This window comes from Cervus canadensis, chromosome X, assembly GCF_019320065.1.
Source record: "Cervus canadensis isolate Bull #8, Minnesota chromosome X, ASM1932006v1, whole genome shotgun sequence".
NCBI classification, from domain to species: domain Eukaryota; kingdom Metazoa; phylum Chordata; class Mammalia; order Artiodactyla; family Cervidae; genus Cervus; species Cervus canadensis.
Genome location: NC_057419.1, coordinates 43182386 through 43205655, shown reverse-complemented (window position 1 = coordinate 43205655; position 23270 = coordinate 43182386). Strand labels below are relative to the sequence as shown.

The 23270-nt window shown below is 41.8% G+C and overlaps 1 protein-coding gene across 2 annotated transcripts in view; it reads right to left on the bottom strand.

The window, feature by feature from the left end:
- The window catches only part of MAOB (monoamine oxidase B), a 111808-nt gene that overhangs the window by 23289 nt on the left and 65249 nt on the right, over positions 1-23270 (bottom strand). For both annotated transcript variants that reach the window (XM_043459423.1, XM_043459422.1), the window contains exons 4-8: positions 10535-10639; positions 9751-9842; positions 2868-3009; positions 1260-1409; positions 108-267 (exon numbers count right to left, since the gene is read on the bottom strand). In XM_043459423.1, the coding sequence (XP_043315358.1) occupies positions 108-267; positions 1260-1409; positions 2868-3009; positions 9751-9842; positions 10535-10639 (649 nt within the window). The remainder of the gene's footprint in view (positions 1-107; positions 268-1259; positions 1410-2867; positions 3010-9750; positions 9843-10534; positions 10640-23270) is intronic.

Sequence of the window (23270 nt, the reverse complement as noted above, 5' to 3'; positions counted from 1 at the left end):
GAACCTGGATGAATGTTTTATGCTCGCATGCTAAGAAAAACAGTTATACACAAATGTGTAACTTTGCATCAAGTTTTTTGGACCTTCTACCAAAGAAAAGTACTCACCCATATTCCTCCAGAAGGGCTCTTTATAATAAACTATACTCTTGATGACTGAACCCAAAGGCACACGAGTGATCAGCTGATTTCTCATCATTGGCAGAGGGGGATTGAAGTGAATCTTCATGCCCAGAACAGGAGGAACAGCGCTAATCACATACTTAGCCTGGAAAAAAAATGGTGTGATAAAACATTGTTGGTGGGTTGTTTTTGCTCTTTTTTCAATGTTTCTCCCTCATTTTACCTTTGTCCCCCACTCAATCTCTTCTTAACAGAGAAACTAGAAGGGCCCTGTTAAAATCAAAATGAGCTCTGATTGTTCCTTAGTTCAAAACCTCCAATGACTTCCCATCACACTTGGAGTCAAAGCCAAGTTCCTCACAGTCACTTTCAAGGCCATACATGAGAGAAGCCCCTGTCACATCTCTGATCTCATCTTCTGTTACTCTTCCCCACAATCCTCTTAATATCACCATTTTTACTACCTTGCTGTTACTTCATTATGCCAGGCTTGCTCCTACCTCAGAGCTTTTGCACTGATGTTCAGTCTATCTGAAAAATTATTCCCCAGAGAGCCACCTGGCTCAATCTGTCATCTCTTTGGGTTCTGCCCTCAAACATCACCTTCTGAGTGAGACCATCCTTGATGACCTTGTTTCAAATTGCATAACCAGTGGCCCACCCCGCCTCTGGCACCACCCCCACGTCCCTTCCCTGTTTGGTTTTTCCCACAATACTCATCACTATCTGGCATTGTCTATGTTTTAACTATATATTTAATTACAGCTTTTCTCCTTCACTAGAACGTAAGTCACATGAAAGCAAGCAATTTTACCTGTTTTGTTCACTGCTACGTTTCCAACTCCAAGAAGAATGCCAGGCACATAGGAAGCACTTAATATGTATCAAATCATTGCTTTCTTTGGTTTTCTAATTCTGCAGGAGCCCAATACAGAGGATTGATAATATATATTTTATAAATCTTCTGACTTAGCCCCAGATATTGTGGTTCCCTTTTCCTTTCTTTCAGATAGAGGTAGCTTTTTCACTTTGGGCAAAGACATTGTCTGTGAAGTCTGGAATGTTCTTAGCTTTATTTACTCTCTGGTTACCTATGGGACTCTGGTCTCCTCCACCTGGTTTAAGGCTCTTGGTTACCTCGTACAATTCATGGTTTAGGGTCTCCACAAGGACATTTTCTCCTGTCTGGTCAATGTGGATCACAGGCCTCTCCAGCTTCACTCGATCCCCCAAGAGGTCCATTATCCGCTCACTCACTTGACCAGATCCACCCACAATTTTCCTCTCCTGGAAAGGAAAAAAAAAAGACCCAAGAAGTGAGTAGGAAATATAAGAATAGATACAAATTGCTAGTTTCCCTCACACATCTTTACTGTGTGAGGTTTTATTTTATTTAGCTTCCTGTTGCTCTCGTGGCTGCTTTCTTCACCATTGTTTTCTAACTAATGATGGATGCATCTGTCCTCAGTTGCCTCAGTCGTGTCCTACTCTTTGAGACCCCATGGCCTGTAGCCCACCAGGCTCCTCTGTCCGTGGGATTCTCCAGGCAAGAATACTGAAGTGGGAAGCCATTCCCTCCTCCAGGGGATCTTCCCAACCCAAGGATCCAACTTGGGTCTCCTGCATTGCAGGTGGATTCTTTACCACTAGCACCACCTGGGAAGCTGCTTTCAACAAAATCACAGGTTTTCTAACAGTCACATTTCATACTGTGTTCTGATGGGCTCCTAGGCTCCAAACTCAGGTGGACATCCTCAGCCTGACTCCCAAGTCCCACCTGCCTGGCCACTGCCCCCACTCTGTGTCCCACCTGCATCCTTTGATTGGGTGGCTGGGCCAACCACTTGCCTGAGCCTGCCTAGGCCTGTTTCCCCTCTCCTTGTCACTCAGTCTCAGAACCTTGCTGGCCTACCCATCCCCAGGCCAGCTTACTCCCTGTTACAGTCTGTCTGTCTCACCCTGGGTCAGGTACCTGCTGTTTCTGTGGTCACTGAGGTCATTTCACCTCCCTGCACCCCCTTGTCCCGAGCCCAGGAAAACACTTCAAAATGTTCTGTGTGATTGTACACACAGTTGAACTGACCACCTCCTCCTACATGTTCAGTTCAGCTGAATTTCAAAAAGACTATTTCAAATAGTTCTCAGAAGAAAAAGGTGAAAGAGAAAGAGAACAGAGGGGGAGAAGGAGAAGGGAGATGAGAGGAAGGAAGGGGGAGGAAGAGTAAGGAGAGAAAAGGAAAGTGGCTGTCAATCAGATTATCTAAGAACTCTAATCCATTTCCTACAGTGCCCAGCACAGCCACTTATACAAGGCTGGGGTTCAGGAAATAAGCATGAGTGAATGAATAAGAATGAGTGAATGAATGAATTCCACATGGTGCATGTGTTTTTAATTGAAAATGTATTTCTGATTTTCTCCGTTGAGCTTTCTAAGAAGTACCCAGTTCATTAGCCAGTCTCTTACAAACTTATTAAACTATCATTGGATGTATATCCAAATGGAAGATTGCAAAAGTACATTAAAAAGCCCAATTTTTAAATGCTATTGGCCACTGGGTTGTCACATTTGATACCTAACAACAGACTCCCCCTTTCAAAAGTCACTTTGAGCTGCTATGCTTAAATTCCAAAAGCCACAAGTGTGCCTCCAGCTCCATCTGTTCATGACTGAAGGATGGATGATGGGAATCTTTCAATTAGGCAGTGGTGGTTTTCTGTTGGAATGGTCTGGGTATGAATGGGTACCTGCCCTCCATTGGATGTTGAGAAGATCCTGGTCGTGCCCCCACACTGCTTCACATACCACAGGAACCAGAGAGCGGAGACCTCATGGATCTCTGCAGCGACGCAAAGGTTCACAAAGAGAATAGCAAGCTGCTTCGAAGATCTGCTCAGGAAGAAATAAGGGCAACATTGGCAAATGCAGGGGAGCATCTTCTTCATTGTCTGGAAATTATTCAAACAGCAAATTTACTTGGCTAAGTGGAATGCAATTTGGCAAGTTGCAGAAATTTGTCACTAGAATCTAATATTATAAAACATGACATCAGAGATTTGGGGAATAAGAGCTATATTTTCCCCTTCATCAGAAGACCTAACTCAGAATCAGGCTTCTCTGGTGGCTCAGGTAGTAAAGAATCTGCCTGCAATGCAGAACCCAGGTTCGATCCCTGGGTCAGGAAGATTCCCCTGGAGAAGGAAATGGCTACCCACTCCAGTATTCTTGCCTGGAGAATCCCATGGACAGAGGAGCCCAGTAGGCTATAGTCCATGGGGTCACAAAGAGTCAGATACGACTGAGCAACTAATACACACATGATTTCTCTCCACACACTTGCTACTCTTCCAGTCATCCCCGTCTCAGTAAAAGGCATCACCATTCATCCACTTGCTAAGGCCAACACTAGAGAAATAAACTTTAATTTCTCTTTCCATCATTCCCCTCCCTCATCCAATCCATTGAGAAGTCCTATTGTTTCTCACCACATCACTCCATCTTCATCACTACCAATATCTTGCCAAGGTTATCGCAATTATTTCCTCTAGACTGGTTCCTGGACAAGGTTCCACTTGTCCTCACCTAGTATCTATTTACCATGCTTGAAGCCAAAATCTTTTTACTGCCTTTGCCTCTGTGATGCTCTTTTTAAAGTGTAAAGTCACGTCATCCCCCCGCTTAAAACTCTCCAGTGGCATCCTTTCAAAACCAGAATAAGATTCAGATTTTTTACCACAGCCTTCAAAGCCCTAAGTAGTCTAACCCATTTCTGTGTCTTCTACTTCATCCCATACCTTCTCTACTTATTCTAATATCTCCTCAGAAAGATGAGCTTTTTAGACTAAATTTTAAATTTTTTGTTTAGTTAGTTAATTATATAGTTACCTTCGGCTGTGCTAGGTCTCCATTGCCATGTGGGTTTTTCTCTAGTTGCAGCAGGTAAAGACTACTCTCTAGTTTTGGTGTGCAGGTTTCTCACTGTGGTGGGTTCTCTCGTTGTGGAGCATGGGCTCTAGGGCTGTGTAGGCTCAGTAGCTGTGGCACATGGGCCTAGTTGTTCTGTGGCATGTGGGATATGGGTCCGATCCCTGGTCGAGGAGGATCCCACATGCCACAGAGCAACCAGGCCCATGGACCACCAGGGAAGCCCCAAATGAACTCTTACATGTTCATGAAAGTGAGCACCAGCTTCTATATTCCCAGCACACTGGCATTCTCTTTCATTTTACCACAGTATCATTTAAATTCTTTTCACTGTCTTATCTTAATTATTGGTTTATTATTTTTTATTGCTGTCTCCCACACTAGAATATCATCAGTGAGACGGGAATCTTAACTTTTTTGCTCACCATAGTGTCCTCTTTAATAAAATAGTGTCTGGCACATAGTCAGCACTTAATAGACTACTTGTTATATGACTGAATGAACACACATTGATGAGAAATATCAATTCAACATTACTTTCATTTTATTTATTTATTTATTTATTTGGCCATGCCACACAACTTGCAGAGCTTCACTCATGTCTCAGGAGTAAAGAATCCACCTGCCAGTGCAGGAGATGCAGGAGACCCAGGTTCGATCCCTGGGTGGGGAAGATCCCGTGGGGAAGGAAATGGCAACTCACTCCAGTATTCTTGCCTAGGAAATCTGAGCAGAGGAGCCTGGCGGGATATAATCCATGGGGTAGCAAAGAGTTGGACACAACTGAGCAATTAAACAACAAAACAACTTGTGGGATCTCAGTTTCCCAACCAGGGATTGAAGCTGTGCCACAGCCTGGAATCCTTAACTACTAGGCCACTAGGGGGAACTCCCTAAAAATTATTTTTTTTTTCCTCTTTTTTATTTATTTATTTATTTATTTTTTTTATTAGTTGGAGGCTAATTACTTCACAACATTTCAGTGGGTTTTGTCATACATTGATATGAATCAACCATAGATTTACATGTATTCCCCATCCCGATCCCCCCTCCCACCTCCCTCTCCCTAAAAATTATTTTTAAATGATCTATAAGCAAGGAGATCAAACCAGTCAACCCTAAAGGAAATCAGTCCTGAATATTCATTGGAAGGACTGATGTTGAAGCTGAAACTCCAATACTTTGGCCACTTGATGCAAAGAACTGACTCATTGGAAAAGACCCTGCCGCTGGGAAAGACTGAAGGCAGTAGGAGAAGGGGACGACAGAGGATGAGATGGTTGGATGGCATCACTGACTTGATGGACATGAGTTTGAGCAAGCTCCAGGAGTTGGTGATGGATAGGGAAAAGTGGCATGTTGCAGTCTATGAGGTCTCAAAGAGTCAGACACGACTGAGTGACTGAACTGAACTGATAATGCTCAAAGGATATGCTAGGTGATGTACCAAGCACAGAATTAGTCACAGTTACCTATTCAGTTATTTTACCACCTAATGGAAGACTAGCCCAAAGAATGGAGGAGGCAAAAAATAGATGAACTTTTGCTTGAGGATGGCAGGTAAATGATGAGAGGTTATGTCCTACCTATAGCCACACCAGAAGGTGAAAGATCTCATGCAATTCCAACAACTCAGTTATATCTAACAGATTCTAAAATTCACCAGGAGTAATGTGTACTCTGGGATATCTTTAATTAGGACCAACCCCACTTTTGACTTTGACATAAAGTTTGCATGTTGTTTTACATCTGATGCAGAATTTGCTACCTGGTAATGCTGACAATGCATGGAATAAATAATACCGTCTTTTACTTATTGAACTCTTTCATACTCCATGGTTTTTTTTAAACCCACTGTCTTACTGATTTGCTATAAAAATGACAGTTATTATTTTTCCCCTGTTCATAAGCCCCAAAACTGAGTCTCAGGGAGCTCACTAAATGGTACCACTGTAAACCACATCATACATGATTCAAACCTCATGCTTTTAATACCTCAAAATGCTTTATAATTAATCAGCTGACCTCGAAGGGACAAATACTTACCAAGGGACACCTCTCTACTTTAGCTCTAGAAGTTTGTAGAATCACATAACACATACCAGTTACTTGTGACAATGTTTGCAACCATAACCACCTGGTAGCACTTTTGTGTGGAGAAGGAAATGGCAGCCCACTCCAGTGCTCTTGCCTGGAGAATCCCAGGGACGGCGGGGCCTGGTGGGCTGCCGTCTATGGGGTCACACAGAGTCGGACATGACTGAAGTGACCTAGCAGCAGCAGCACTTTTGTGATAGTCCCCATCATTAAGCCTGAAAATAGTGTAATATATATGTTCTAGTGACTTAAAGTTAGTTTTGCAAGATTCCTCATGATAATTGAAGGGACAGAAATTGCTGACTCATGCTTTCTTTGCAGAGGCAATTTTTGTCATCTATCTAAAGCAAAGAATGGTTTAAAATATTACTTCAAAATAAAAATATCCTTTGCTGTTTCCTGACGTCTTTTTTCCTTTGTTCTTTAATTTATAGGTGAATTCGGACAATATAAGGTAAAGGGAGTCATAAATAACTGAAATCTAATATTGCCCTAGCTAGATAACCAATATCAAACATAAAAATGGTGCTGTGATTGTTGCTGTTGCCACTTTAGTGAGAAAGAAAATAACTGGTTTGAAATCAAGGGAGATGTATAAGTCATTCTCTCTGGAGGGTCAGGCCATATCTAATGCTTTATTTGATTTACTCTGGGAGCTTCAGTGGGAAAAGAAATGAGAAGAAAAATATCTGAGGGATGGAAGGTCAAAGAAGCGAGTGCAATAATATTTTTGTGTTCCTTGCCCTGTCGACTTTTTAAAAGGTAAGTGTTACTATATTTTCTATGTGGAAAAAATATATATATATTATATAAAATTTGGAAAATTCATAAAAATAAAAAGATGAGAGAATGAGTATCTTCCACATTTCTGCCTCCTCCAAAGACAACCCCTAGACTCATTTTGGTGCATTTTTTCTAGTTACAGATTTTAAAAAGTACATTTACATAGTTGCGACTATATCATAAATTCGATGTGTTTCTTAAAGCATATTATAAAATGATAATAACAGACAGAATGATCAACATTAATCTTTGAATGTATGATTGTACTTTAGTTTGAATCACAGTAGGTTGGATATGGTGAGGATTTAGTTCAGTTCAGTTCAGTCACTCAGTCATGTCTGACTCTTTGTGACCCCATGGACTGCAGCAAGCCAGGCCTCCCTGTCCATCATCAACTCCCAGAGTTTACCCAAACTCATCTCCATTGATCCGGTGATGCCATCCAATCATCTCACCCTCCGTTGTCCCCTTCCCTTTATTTTATTTATTTTTAAAATATTTATTTGGCTACACTGGGTCTTAGTTGCAGCATGTGGGATCTAGTTCTCTGACCAGGTATCAAACCTGGGCCCCCTGCATTGGGAGAGCAGAGTCTTAGCCACTGGACCACCAGAGAACTCCCAAGGGTTACTTCCTTTGAAACTAGGAAATGATATCATAGTTATCTTGCTTAGGAAAAATTTAAAAATTAGCTTGTGTTCATATAGTCCTAGCATCTCAGAATGCAGTATTTTGTCAGCCAACAACCTTAAATATTCACTAACAGGAGGACAAGGCCAAGGACTATGACAGAAAAACTCAGATCTCTATGAAACCAAAGAAATATAATTAGTCTTATCTTCAATGAGCTTTAAGGCTCTCTGGAGAGTTCATGAATTTATTAAAAGTTTTTTATAACAGGAGTTATAAAATATATGCAGGTAATAAATACTCATTATATTTTGAAAATCTCATGTATAAAAATTCAAACTTAATACTGCAATTTTATTACAAAAAAATACTTTGCATCACAAGCTACATTCTCAAAAAATGTGGTAAATCACATGTGTTAAAACGATGTAATTAATAATAGGCATAATTTCATGACAATAAAAGGGTTTTACTCTTTCAAAATTGGTTGCTTTCAAAGGCTGAAGACATAAGAGTAGTACATTTTCATCACAAACTATTATATAATAATAATGGAAATGACTAAAAACTGGAAGTAACTAAAATGTCTAATGATAATAGATAAACACATTATGATATTCACTTTTCATGGAATAGCCTGCAACCATGAAATATGGTATTTGATGAAGAATTTTAATTACTTGGACAAATGTTTGCATTGTAATACATGTTAAAAAAAGTTCTGATGGGTGTCCATTGCTTGCAATGCATATACTGTTTTCTTTTTAGAAATGAGATTACACTGTACATACTTGGTTATAGCCTGCTTTTCTATTTGTTTAATAATACAATTTTTTCAAGCCATTAAATAGTCTTCTACAACAAAATTTTTAAAGATTTTAGGGTATTCCAATTTTCAGACAAAGCATAATTGATTTAACCAATCTTCAATTACAGGACCTTTAGATTTTCCTTTTAAAAATAATGCTTTGAGGAAATTCCCTGGTGATCCAGTGGTGAGGACTCTGTGCTTCTACTGTCAAGGGCCTGGGTTTGATTCCTGTTCAGGGAACTAAGATTCTGCAAGCCATGTGACCAAAAGAATAATAATAATGCTTTGAATCTCCCTTTCTCTCTCCTTCTTTAAGCTAAATTTTTAAAGTTGAATTTACATATGAAAAAGTATGTACATTTTATGTCTTTTGATTATTTCCATATCTCAGATTCAGATATCCCTAAAATCTTTTTTTTCACGTTTAGTTGCCAGAGCTCCAACTTCCCTCCCCAATGCCTAGAGGATGAAGCTATCAACCGCAGAGTCATATTCCCAACTAATGCTGTTTAGCATGGGCAAATACCCTCATTGCAATTCCATTTTCTTACTTTGCTTACCACAAATTCACCACATGCTTGAGATTTAATCCTTTCCCTTTTCCCTGATGTCCAAGATCAATGAGGCCTCTCCATCTTGTCTGTCTATACAGCTTCCACAACTCTGCCAACTGCAATTTAATACTTGACTCATGCGCACTTTTTTTCAATGCTACCTATATCTCCTTAATGGGGAGTAGTCAGTCCAGTCATCCATGTTTCCTGGATACTTGTGAATGATCCAGAGAACTTCTCTAGAAGTTCCTCTTCAAAGCCTTAAAGAGTTGCACCCCATTTCATAGGTGTTTGAAATGTATATCCTGATACACTATCTCCATACCTGACCTTTAGCAAGGAGTACAAAACTATCTTTACTTCTTTACTTCAACAGCTTGATAAATGAGATCTTTAAACTGTTCCTTTTTTAAAAAACACATAACATATTTATTTTTTTTTAATTTATTTTGGCCATGCCATGAAGGATCTTAGTTTCCCCCACCAGGGGTTAAAACCGTGCCCCCTGCACTGGAAGCACAGAGTCCTAACTACCGGACCGCCAAGGAAGTCTCCCTTTAAGCTGTTCTAAATAAAAAAGATGGCACATTCTAGACTGTCCTGAGGACTTTATGGGGCAATATCACCTTTGTGATGCAAAACTATTTCAAAGAAGTAGGTTTGATGTATAGACACCTCTAGGACATGATCCCAATATTTTTCAGCCCTCCACTTGACCAACTGTGGTTTTAGACACAAAACAGCTCTTTATCTCAGAGCTGCTGAATGGAATTGCTAAATACATCTGAAAGTGGGTCACAGTCAATGCTTGTGCTTGATGGCAAGTCTTACTCTGTCCAGCAGATCTTGTCTAGCAACTCCTTCATTGTCATCAGGTCCCACTGTTCTGCAAGGGGTGCCTTCCATGGGGCATCACTGGGAATCTACATTCAGGTGATGATTCAGAGGGGAAAAAACAAATGCAATTTTCCATTTTAAATAACCGTTTCAATAGTATTAAAAACCCTAACTGAAACAAAATTCCAAATTCCTTCAATAGTGGTTTTTATTGCACAATCCATTTCCTATTCCTATTCACTCAATCCATATTTAATTTATGCCAACCTTTCCTCTACTATAAATGGAGGCAATGCTGTAATCAGGCAGTTTCCAAATAACGACTAAGTTACTAATTTAGAGAGAACAATATAGAAGTTCAATGCCTTAACAAAGATCAGTCAGTTGCACCAAATCATGTTTAAACTGGACCTTCAGGTGTGTTTACTCTGTCTGTGTTTACTTAGGAGATGCAGGTTTGGGCATGGTGATGACTCAAAGATCCAGAAATCTTATTTGCTATTTCTGAAGATATTCTAAATTAGAAACATTATCACAGGAAGGTTGAATGATATAAAATCTGCCCCCAACCATTGGTAGTATGCAAATAGGAGCCTGTTGGACATCTCATTCTTTCAAGGGTTAGAAACAAGTTCATTCATTCATCTCACAAATCTTTACTGTGAGTCACTGTGCTACACAATGTGCTAGGCATTGGTAACATGTTTCACCTTCTTTCAAGGACTAAACTTCTCACGAAGAATACAAATGTCATCAAACAAGTTTGTGGAAGTTTTACCTCTCGTCCCATGTCATCCATCGTCCTCCAGAGGTTGTTATGATCTAGGTAGGCGATAGGATTCCACACAGATGGGAATGAGCCCCTGAAGGGGTAGGATTTGCCCTGTGAGATACAAGATATTTTTCAAAGGAAACATTTACTTCGATGGAAGAGTAGTTAAATATGTTAAGCTGTTAAATAGCTGTAAGCAAAATCATGTTATCAGTATGTGCATGCTAAGTCGCTTCAGTAATGTTGGACTCTTTGCAAAACTATGGACTGTAGCCCTCCAGGTTCCTCTGTCCACTGGATTCTCCAGGCAAGAATACTGGAGTGGGTTTCCATTTCCTCCTCCAGGGGATCTTCCCCACCCAGGGATTGAACCCAGGTCTCCTAAATCTCCTGCATTAGCAGGCGAGTTCTTAACCACTAGCACCACCTGGGAAGCCCCCTACCAGTTTGTGACAGACACTCAAATGTTTTAGTTCCTTGTGTTCTGAGAACTTAACTTTTCAGCATAAAGATTTTCAGCAGAATTTTCTGTTACTAAATAAATTTGGTGCCACACCCAACACAACAGAGAAGCTTCTTTCTGAAACTGGAACTCTTACCATGTAAAATATAAATGCCAGTACAGAAGTGAGGTTACCTAATCTCATTTGCCAATGGTACTTACAAATATCTCAGAGCCAGGACATCCCTGCATGGTGGAGGGTCAGAAAATGGAAACTATAAGTATTACACAATTTAGAAGGGGAAGGAAAACCAATCGCAGGAATGCAAATATCTCTAGGGAGAATCACAAAAGAGGGCCCAGCAAGTTTTTCCCAGGAACAGATACACTAGGTCAACACAGGAGTTCCCAAAGATCAATGTCAAAGCAAAAAGAAGAGACAAGTTAGGGAGTTCCCTGGTGGTCCAGTTAGGACTCCTAACTTTCACTGTCATGGCCCCAGGTTCAATCCCTGGTTGGGGAACTAAGATCCTGCAAGCAGAGTACAGTCACACACACAATAAGAGATGACTTTAAGGCTCTCTTTGTGACATGTTTACACTACCTGGTGCTTCCAAGAGAGCAGGGATACCTCAACACAGAGATAAAAGGCATATATTAATATTTCTGCAAGGATCACTACTAATATGGCAGCATGTAAGACATCTCTGGGAAACTTAACTTGTTAATGCTGGAAGAAAACAAACATTAATCACTTTTGGTTGATTTGAAAACCTGAGTCAGAAGTTAGGCTGTGTATTCTGACATCATCTTGCAACCAAACTGGAGTAACTGAAGGTCCACAATCAACCCAAATCTCACAATAATCTCAGTCATTCAGCAAAGTTGCATCTCATACTGATTTTGTGCTCACAGAAATAATTTTAATTACAAACTCTATGGTCATATTGCTCTTTCTCCAACAAGGTCCTAAGGTTCTCAGGGAAGAGTTATCATATAGGCTTATTTTTCTTCTTCTATTAGTCAAGATTCTCCAGACAAACAAAGCCAATTGAATGTGTGTGTGTGTGTGTGTGTGTGTGTGTGTGTGCACGTGCGCGCATGCATGGGAGTGATGAGAGAGAGATTAATTTAATTTAAGGAATTGGCTCAGGTAATTGTAGAGGCTTGGCAACTCCTTAATCTACAGGGCAGGCTGGCTGGCTGGAAACTCAGGGAAGAGTTGCAGTTCAAGTCCAAAGACCATCTGCTAGCAGAATTCCCTCTTCCTTGGGGAACGTCAGTGTTTTCTGTTAAGGCCTTTAACTGATTGGATGAGGTCCACTCACATTATGGAGGGGAATCTGCTTTATTCAAAGTCTAATTTAAATGATAATTTCATCTAGAAAAATACCTGCACAGAAGCATCTAGAAGAGCGTTTGATCAAATATCTGGGTGTTGTGGCCTAGCCAAGTTGACACATAAAATTAACTACTACACTTTTCAACCGGCAAAGAATCTTTCTGCAGTGCATGAGACCCTGGTTCGATTCCAGGATCGGGAAGATCCCCTGGCAAAGGGAATGGCTACCCACTTCAGTATTCTTGCCTGGAGAATTGCAGGGACAGAGGATACAGTCCAGGGGGTCACAAAGAGTGGGACATGACTGAGTAACTAACACTTTCACAAGGTATAATTCACATAAAATGAAATTATTTTAAATGAACCATTTGGGAAGTTTTTGACCCATTGTATGTACCTGTGTAACCATTATCACAATCAAGATATAAAACATTTCCATCACCCCAGAAAGTTCTCTCCTACCCCTTCCCAGTCAATTCCTATTCCCTTTCTGCCCTCAGACAAACACTGATCAGTTTTTCGTCACTATAGATTGGTTTTGCCTGTTCTAGAATTTTTTCTTTTTTTTACAAATGGAATCATGCAGTATGTATGATTCCACCTTTATCTGCCTTCTTTTGCTCAACATGGTGTTCTTCAGGCTCATCCATGCTGCAATGGTCCCTTTTGATTGCTGAGTGTTTCACTGTATGGATGCACCATGGTTTGTTAATCCATTCCTCTGCTGATGATTGTTTCCAGGTTTGATTCCTTGTGAATAAAGCTATTATGAACATCTTTGTACAGGTCTTTTTGTCACACACACATTATGTATTTTTTTTTTCTCTTGAATAAATGCCCAGGAGCAGAATGGCTGTGCTGCATGGTAACTGTACATTGAACTTTTCAAGTTTAACAGTTTCCCAAAGTGATTCTACCACTTTACATTCTCACCAGAAATGTACAAGAGTTGTACTTGCTCCAAAGCCTGAACAACACTTGGTTGACTTTTACGCTTTAAGTACCCTTTTGATTTTAGAATATTAGACTTATGGAGAAATTGCAGAGACAGTACAGAAAGTGTCTTTATACCTTTCGACTAGTTTTCCCTAATGCTAATATTGTACATTACCACTGTACATTTCTGAAAACTTTGATCCACAGGATCATTCATTGCAAAGGACATGTGGGTCCCACCCCAGCACTGCCTCTCCAAAGTTGATTGACATGGAACAAGTAAGTTGCTTGATCTCATTAGGCCCCATATATCAATCTTTCCAACTCGACAACTCTTGGCCCCATCATCTTCCTCTGGGAAGTATGTCCAGATTACCATAAACAACTGGGTTGGGGGCCTTCTCCATGTCCCAGAGCTCTCCTGACACTAACTACCCTGCACTAGTGTCATGCATTTACCACTCTGTGTTACCCACTGGACTCTAAGCTACAAGATCACATACTCTGGAGCCAATCTTATGATCAAGTCACATCTCTGCCACTCACTAGCTGTGTTCAGCTGCTTAAGCTCTCTGTCCTCAGTTTATCCATGTGTAAAATGGGATGACAGTCACTACCTCATAGATGTACTGGAAAGATGAAGTGAGATGACTCACGTGAGTTACTCTGACACCTGGCATATTGTCAGTTCTCAACAAACAATGTTGCTGTTATTCCTGCAGCAGTTACCACTGCTGTAATTATTATTTTTGCGTGTCTAGGACCTGTGGGCATAGACTGCTGGCACACAGTAGGTTCAGAATAAATGTTGGATATCATCTCAGGTGTGTGACTTTGAACTTACTTTTTTGACACACAATGTCCTAAATTCTAAGAAAGATCTTTGGTCTTAGTCCCTTTGGGCTGCTCTAACAACAACAACCCCCCCCCCAAAAAAAAACAATACACTGGGTTTTTATGAATAACAGAAACATATTTCTCAAAGTTCTGGAGGTTGGGAAGTTCAAGGTCAAGACACTGGCAGATGTGGTGTCTGGTGAGGACCAAATTCCTGGTTCACAGATGACCATCTTCCTGCTACGTCATCACATAGTAGAAGAGACAAGGGTGCTTTCTAGGTCTCTTTATAAGGGCACTAATCTCATTCATGAGGACTTTGCCCTTATGACCTAATCACCTCTCAAAGGCTCTGTCTTTTAATACTATCTCACTGCGGGTTAAGATTTCAATATATGAATTGGAGGGAGGGCACAAACATTTGGTTTACAGCAGGTTTCCTATGCTATTATTAACTTCTTTGCTTTTAAGTTCCCTCTTTGGGCCCCTGCAGCTCCCCACCATCAATCTTTGTCCCTCTTCCCACCACACCCCAGAGATGCACTTATAAAAGGAGGTGAGAGATAGAACTCCCGCAGTAAAGAAACAGGTCAGGCTACCTCGCAAAGACAGAGTAACCCAAGGCTGGCACTCCAAGACCTCTCCCTGGACTCTTTGGGCCTTCTGCCCACAGGTAAAGGAGATCAGAAAGAGATAAAACCACAAGCAGGTTGAAAAATCACCCCTTAAATGGGAAGCACAGCCCATTTTTGCTGCAAAAACCTTTAGGACCAAGAATCGGTTCAATTCAGTTCAGTCGCTCAGTCGTATATGACTCTTTGCAACCCCGTGGACTGCAGCACGCCAGGCCTCCCTGTTCATCAACTCCTGGAGTTTACTCAAACTCATGTCCATTGAGTCGGTGATGACATCCAACCATCTTATCTTCTGTCATCCCCTTCTCCTCCTGCCCTCAACCTTTCCTAGCATGAGGGTCTTTTCAAATGAGTCAGTTCTTCACATCAAGTGGACAAAGTATTGGAGTTGCAGCTTCAACATCAGTCCTTCCAATGGACATTCAAGACTGATTTCTTTTAGGATGGACTGGTTAAGAGTCTTCTCCAACACCACAGTTCAAAAGCATCAATTCTTCGGTTCTCAGAGTCCAACTCTCACATCCATATAGGACTACTGGAAAAACCATAGATTTGACTAGATGGACCTTTGTTGGCAAAGTAATGTCTCTGCTTTTTAGCACGCTGTCTAGGTTGGTCATAACTTTTCTTCCAAGGAGCAAGCATCTTTTTATTTCATGGTTGCAGTCACCATCTGCACTGATTTTGGAGCCCAAGAAAATAAAGTCTGCCACTGTTTCCACTGTTTCTCCATCTATTTGCCATGAAGTGATGGGACTGGATGCCATGATCTTTGTTTTCTGAATGTTGAGCTTTAAGCCAACTTTTTCACTCTCCTCTTTCACTTTCATCAGAAGCTCTTTAGTTCTTCTTCACTTTCTACCATAAGAGTTGTGTCATTTGTATATCTGAGGTTATTGATATATCTCCCAGCAATCTTGATTCCAGCTTGTGCTTCATCCAGGCCAGCATTTCTCATGATGTACTCTGCATATAAGTTCAATAAGCAGGGTGACAATATACAGCCTTGATGTACTCCTTTTCCTATTTGGAACCAGTCTGTTGTTCCATGCTCCAGGACCAAGAATGGAGGGGAAGAAATTAGTAATCAGACAGACAATTAGCTTGTTCAGTGCTTTGAGTGTGCTTGTTTTCACAAACACTTTGGTTCTGCCAGAAATCACCAGCAGATGACTTGAAGAAGCATGTGAGCCCAGCAGATTTGATTAATTGGTGCCTGCTCTGTCACTGCCAAGGTCTGCACCAACAGCCACAGCAGCTCCTGGGAAAATAAGGGCAATGGCTTCAGAAACTGGGAACTTCCAACTGATGCATGTGGTTTGGCCCAGGAAAAGGTGAAGAACACCTTTTGGGTGAGGGCAGAGTTACCATGACCTGCACAGAGAGCCCCATCCAACAACAGTGACCTATTTCTCCTTTCTGGTTAACCTTCAACCTATTGTGAAATGGGTACCTCTCCACCATCCCTCCCTCCTTTCTCAAGGATAACACCTTTGTACAGCACACATCATATGGAAAGGATATGATGGAGGTAGGGGGGTGGCTTCCAAGACTGCACTTGATAGATGCCAGCTTAGCAGCCCAGTTGAGACGTCACCCCCACTGAAAGCCAGGCATTCAACTGGGTCCTAAACACAGTGGGGGCTGCACCAAATAGCAATCATTCCAGCAACGTGATGGGGTCAGAGATCAGCTGCCAAAGCCCTCCTAAATCAGAAATGTTCTTAGATAGGAGGTGTGTTCAGAACTCTAAAGCCAAAACCAAAGTGAGAAGTGACCACCACAAAGAGCTCTGTGTGAGTAAATGGAAACCAAACAATGTACAAAGATCACCATGATGAAGAAAAATAAAACACTTTACCCTTTTTATGTGCTCATTTACTGACAGTCCTTGGTGTCTTACACCCAAGCAAGTAGCACCTTAGCTAAGTTTATAAAAGCGATTACATCTTTTAGTGTCTTTGGGTACTGTTTCCAAGACCCACAGCAGATACCCAAATCCATGAATTCTCAAGTCCCAGGGCTGACCCTCTGTATCCGTGAGTTCTATATCCATGGATTCAACCAACCACGATCATAAATATAATACATGATCTGTGGTTGGTTGAATCTGCAAACATGGAGAGCCAACTGTATTGTTGTATAAAATTACAGAAATCTTATGATAAACCCAGGAAATAATTATTATTAGAGCTGTAAAAACTCAAGTCTTCAAGCTTCAGGGAATAAGTAGGGGAAGTAGGAAAATGTCTAAATTTGTTTGACATGACCAAAGATACTGCGAGACTTTTGTGCCTCAGATTTGGCTTTTGTAGAAACATTCCAGTGATTATTACTATTTAGAATATTGCCCAGGGAGGCTTGTCTCATCTGAGGAAATCATGGGAAGATATCAGAGTAAGTCCCCAGCTCAGGGACAAAGCAACATATCACAACAGATTGAATGCCAAATGCAGATAGGAGAATCCAGTTATTTCCTCTTCAGCAAGATGGGAAAGATACGCAAAAATGAAAATCAATGCCACTCACTCATGTGTTTGCTTTAGAAAACATCTTTTTTTCCCATAAAACTATGTTAACTTGTCATAGGGGTATTATTGTTACTTTAGGTGAATTGGGCTTCCCTGGTGGCTCAGCTGGTAAAGAATCCACCTGCAATGCGGGAAGCCTGGGTTCAGTCCCTGGGTTGGGAAGATCCCCTGGAGAAGCGAAAGGTTACCCACTCTAGTATTCTGGCCTGGAGAATTCCATGGACTGTATAGTCTAGTGGACTATATATGGTCTAGTCAAATGGACTATATATAGTCTAGTCAAAGCTATGGTCTTTCCAGTAGTCATGTATGGATGTGACAGTTGAACTATAAAGAAAGTTGAGCACCGAAGAATTGATGCTTTTGAACTGTGATGTTGGAGAAGACTCTTGAGAGTCCCTTGGACTATAAGGAGATCCAACAAGTCCCTCCTAAAGAAAATCAGTCCTGAATATTCATTGGAAGGACTGATGCTAAAGCTGAAAATCCAATACTTAGGCCACCTGATGCGAAGAACTGACACATTAGAAAAGACCCTGATGCTGGGAAAGATTGAAGGCTGGAGAAGATCAGACGACAAAGGATGAGATGGTTGGATGGCATCACCAACTCCATAGACATGAGTTTAAGCAAGCTCTGGGAGTTGGTGATGAACAGGGAAGCCTGGTGTGCTGCAGTCCATGGGGTCGCAAATAGTTGGACACGACTGAGCAACTTTCACTTTCACTTTAGGTCAATTAATAGATATTGTTTAAAACTCTCAGTTTTGATTCCTAATATGGAAAATACAAACAGATGGAGTCATTTGAGCCAAAGTTACTTGAAGTTCTCAGTAATTTTCAAGAATGTAAGTCTGAGAAGACCTGAAACAGAAGCACAGGAGGAGGGATGCAGGGTGGCTTGAAAAGACCAAAGAATGGATTCAAAACAGTCTCTGAAACTTGATAGCTGTGTGACTACAGACAAGTTGCTCAACATTTGTGTACTCCTATCCTTAGATTTTGAATAATGGTACCCATCTCACAGGGGTATTGTAAGAATTAAACCAAATGATACATAGCAAATAGGATGCACTCACTAAATGGATGGTGCTGATGGTTTTAGGATCGTGAGGCATGCCCTGTCATTTATACAACCACTTCTTACCCATAAATCCATGTTTATCAATTAATCTCCTTTGGGTAAATTCCTAGAATCAGAAAACCTGGCTCGGAGATTGATGTGTGACAATTTAAAGGAAACTTGCAGACAACCAGCAACCAACTTGATTATCACATGGCCTTATTTTGTAGCCTTTGAGCCATGTAAGCCAGTGAAGACACTTGAAAACTGCCTTCTCGGCCCATAATGAGATGGGCTGGCTTGGCAGGCACACACATCACTAACGACAGTGACAATCCTGATGTTCCAGGTGTTCTCGCCCTTCTCCTGACCCTCCTTCTCTGGAGGCAAAGACTGCCCACCCTGAATTTGGTCCCATATGGGATGCCCTTTTGCCATCTTATTTCCCACATTGACGCAAAGAACTGACTCATTGGAAAAGACCCTGATGCTGGAAAAGATTGAAGGCAGGAGGAGAAGGGGTGACAGAGGATGAGATGGTTGAATGGCATCACCGACTCAATGGACATGAGTTTGAGCAAGCTCCAGGAGTTGGTGTTGGACAGAGAAACCTGGCGTGCTGTAGTCCATGGGGCCGCAAAGAGTCGGACACGACTAAGTGAATGAACTGAACTTCCCATGCTGACCCCAGTCTCTGCAGTAAGGACAGGTGAGCCCAAGCTACTTCCAGTTCTCAGTAATCTTCAAGAATGAAAAAAGTCTAGGAAGGGCTGGAATACAACCACAGGAGAAGGGGTACAGGGTGACTTTTAAAAGACCAAACAACAGATTCAAAACAGATTCCTTCTCCGTGTCTCCTCTGCTGTTCATGGAAATCTTGCCTTCCTCACGGCTGGGAGCCAGAGCCAGCCACCCAGCCCCTCTAGAACTCAATCATTTTTACAGCTCTTGGCAAGGACTCCAGTCGAGTCAAAGACAAAACAGGAGGAGGACCAAGCTTAACTTTTGATCTATATTTCCAGTTTGGAAGAAAAGAAATTTAATCTACCCCATGGGGGAGGAGGGCAGGAAGCTCTACTTGGGCAAATGGCTTTCTTCCTCTGTTAATGTGTTCTCATTTCTAAGTGCTTGGAGCCTGGTGTCAGCACTGTGTTCTGGTTGCATCATCACATGGGTGAAGCTGGAGGGAGGCACAGACAACAGTGACACTTAGTAGAGGAAAGGCCTGGAGAGGTTAGGCAACTGTTGACTGAAACCACTCGCCTTGGCCAGGCCAGCCTGACTTTCTCACAACAGGAGGTCTTGATAAGGAATAGAATGCTACTTCCAAAAAACAACCAGGAGAATCTGGGAGGTGCCAAAAGAGGGAGGGTCAAGGCTATGGTTTTTCCAGCAGTCATGTATGGATGTGAGAGTTGGACTATAAAGAAAGCTGAGCACAGGAGAATTGATGCTTTTGAACTGTGGTGTTGGAGAAGACTCTTGAGAGTCCCTTGGACTGCAAGGAGATCCAACCAGTCCATCCTAAAGGAGATCAGTCCTGGTTGTTCATTGGAAGGACTGATATTAAAGCTGAAACTTCAATACTTTGGCCATCTGATGCGAAGAGCTGACTCATTGGAAAAGACCCTGATGCTGGGAAAGATTGGGGGCAGGAGGAGAAGGGGACGACAGAGGATGAGATGGTTGGATGGCATCACCGACTCAATGGGCATGGGATTGGGTGGACTCTGGGAGTTGCTGATGGACAGGGAGGCCTGGTGTGCTGTGGTTCCTGGGGTTGCAAAGAGTCGGACATGACTGAGTGACTGAACTGAACTGAACTGAAAGAGGGAGGAGATGAGCAACCTCCCAGACATCCTCATGTTGGATTCCATCTTGGCTGAGAGATGTACACCACCAGAAAGGACCTTGAGTCAGACCAAGCAAGGTGACTGGTTAGAGACAACTCAGAAAGCTAACATCATCACCATAAAACCTGAGACTGCAATCTACGTGACAGAGCAGTTCTCCTGGTTCCCTTACCCTCCTGCTCTCCTCCTGGGCACACCTTCCCAATAAAGCTCTCACTTTGTCAGCCCGTGTATCTCCTCGGGCAATCCATTTCCAAGTGTTAGACAGGAGCTCACTCTTGGGCCCTTGAAGGGTCCCTCTTCCTGCAACAGAACTGTCCATGTAGGGGGAAATAGGGAAGGTGATTGTGGTAGTGGCTGAGACATTAGGCAAAGCTCTGCAGGAATTATAATAACAAACATTAACAGCAACAACTGAGAGTGAATGTTTACCCCATTCGGGCCTTGTTCTGTATACTTTGCATGTATTAATTCATTAACCTTCACAGCCATCCTTTCAGATGGAGAAGCTGAGACACAGAGAGGTAAAATAATTATCAAAGTCTCACAACTACTAAGTGGCAACAGGATTGAAATTCAGACATTCAAAAGCCAATGCTCTTGATCATGAAACTTTCCAGCCTTTAATTATAATTATTGAATACCATTTGCCAGACACTAGGTTAATGGTCTTACTTAAATTAATTCTCACAACAACCCAGTGAGTAAATTGCTAATTGTATGTTTCACTTTACAGATGCGTTCTGAAGCACACAGAGGTTGAGTGATATGTTCAAAGGTCACACAGCTTGCATGCAAATAGAACAGAATTTAACCTCAGGTTTGTGCATTTAGAGCTCAAGCACTTACTTAGATCTCTGCTCTGTGAGCCGCTGCTCAAGAAGGTCTCTGGAAAATATTTAGATTCAGGAACCACTTGAGATTCTTACAAACCAGGTGTAAGCTAATGATGGGTTCAGTAACCTGCCAGATCTTCTCTGTGACTCTCCAGGCAAAGACCAGTCCACCCCTCTCCTCAAATGACTTCCATGCCAGTTCATTAGCTCACAGATACTTCTTTTTCTTTCTTTCTTTTTTTTGGGTGTGAAACAAGATACAGGCATAAAGAACAGACTTTTAGAGTTTTGAACTCAGAGAAGGAGAGGGTGGGATGATTTGAGAGAATGGCATTGAAACATATATATTACCATATGTAAAATAGATAACCAGTTGCAAGTTTGATGCATGAAGCAGGGCACCCAAAGCTGGTGCTCTGTGACAACCTAGAGGGATGGGGTGGGAGGGAGCTGGGAGGGGGTTTCAGGATGGAGGGGACACATGTCTACCTATGGTCGATTCATGTCAATGTATGGCAAAAACCATCTCATTTTTGTAAATAATTATCCTCCAATCAAAATAAATAGATAAATTTTTTTGAAAAAGAAATTTTAAAATTACATAGGTCAACAAATATTTCTTGACCACCTCCTAAGCACCTATTCCAGGCTCTGGGGGCACAGTACTGAGTGACAACAGATAAAAGTCTCTGCTCTCCTGGGAGCTTGCACTGTAATAGACTGAAACAAAATAAACAAAGCAGAGGCTAAAAACATAAAGAAGAAAATCATGTGGCATATTAAAAGATGATAAGTGCTATGAAGGAAGTGCTGCTGGGTGCTCCGTGGTGACCTAGAGGAGTGCAATGGGGGATGAGGGTGGGAGGGAAGTCCAAGATGGAAGGGGATATATGTATACATATAACTAATTCACTTCATCGTATAGCAGGAACTAATGCAACATGGTAAAGTGATTACACTCTAATTAAAAAGCAGAAAGAAAAAGAGAGTAGGAAAGGCAAAGAGGGAGTGTTGGTGGTTTGGGGTTGATTGTAATTTTAAATAAGGTGGTCAGGGAAGGCCTCACTGAGAAGGTACTGTTTGAAGGAAAAGATGAGAAGAGGGAACCATGTGACTCTCTGTGGTGGGGCAGGAGAGGAAAGAGTGCTTTAGTTAGAGGACCCGGCAAGCATCCTGAGATGAAACAGATGCACAAAGAACAGAAAGGAGGCCTGTTTCACCCTCTTTCTTCTGCTCACTGGAATAATCCAGGCTGGAAGGAGGTGGTTGCTGAGGAGAGGCCTTCATGCTCTGATCTCTGCAGGACAACCTCACCCCGGCATCATGGCTCCATGTGCCCTCAAATGTTCCTTTGCCTTCTGAGTTCTGGCCGTGCAAAGCTTAAACTACTTTCTACACCCAGCTCAAGACTCACTTTCTTCAGGAAGCCTTCCAAAAATTCACCTCACCCCCTATTACTGTTCAAAACATAAAGTTCACTCCACTTTGAATTCTTACCATAGCAACTTATATTAATATTTGCCCATGTCAGCTCGACATTATTCTCTAGGTGTTCCATGTGATTTTGTCTTCTTTCCCCAGCTACTCAAGGAAAAGAATCAATCATTTACCTCCTCCCATGATGCTTTTGAACTGTGGTGCTGGAGAAGACTCTTGAGAGTCCCTTGGACTGCAAGGAGATCCAACCAGTCAATCCTAAAGAAAATCAGTCCTGAATATTCATTGGAAGGACTGATGCTGAAGCTGAAACTGCAGTACTTTGGCCACCTGATGTGAAGAACTGACTCATTGGAAAAGGCCCTGATGCTGGGAAAGATTGAAGGTAGGAGGAGAACAGGACAACAGAAGATGAGATGGTTGGATGGCATCACCGACTTGATGGACATGAGTTTATTTATTTATTTTTTTAACATTTTTTTTCATCTATTTTTATTAGTTGGAGGCTAATTACTTTACAATATTGTAGTGGTTTTTGCCATACATTGACATGAATCAGCCATGGATTTACATGTGTTCCCCATCCCGATCCCCCCTCCTGCCTCCCTCCCCATCCCATCCCTCTGGGTCTTCCCAGTGCACCAGCCCTGAGTACTTGTCTCATGCATCCAACCTGGGCTGGTGGTCTGTTTCACCCTTGATAGTATACTTGTTTCAATGCTATTCTCTCAGAACATCCCACCCTCGCCTTCTCCCACAGAGTCCCAAAGTCTGTTCTGTACATCTGTGTCTCTTTTTCTGTATTGCATATTGGGATATCGTTACCATCTT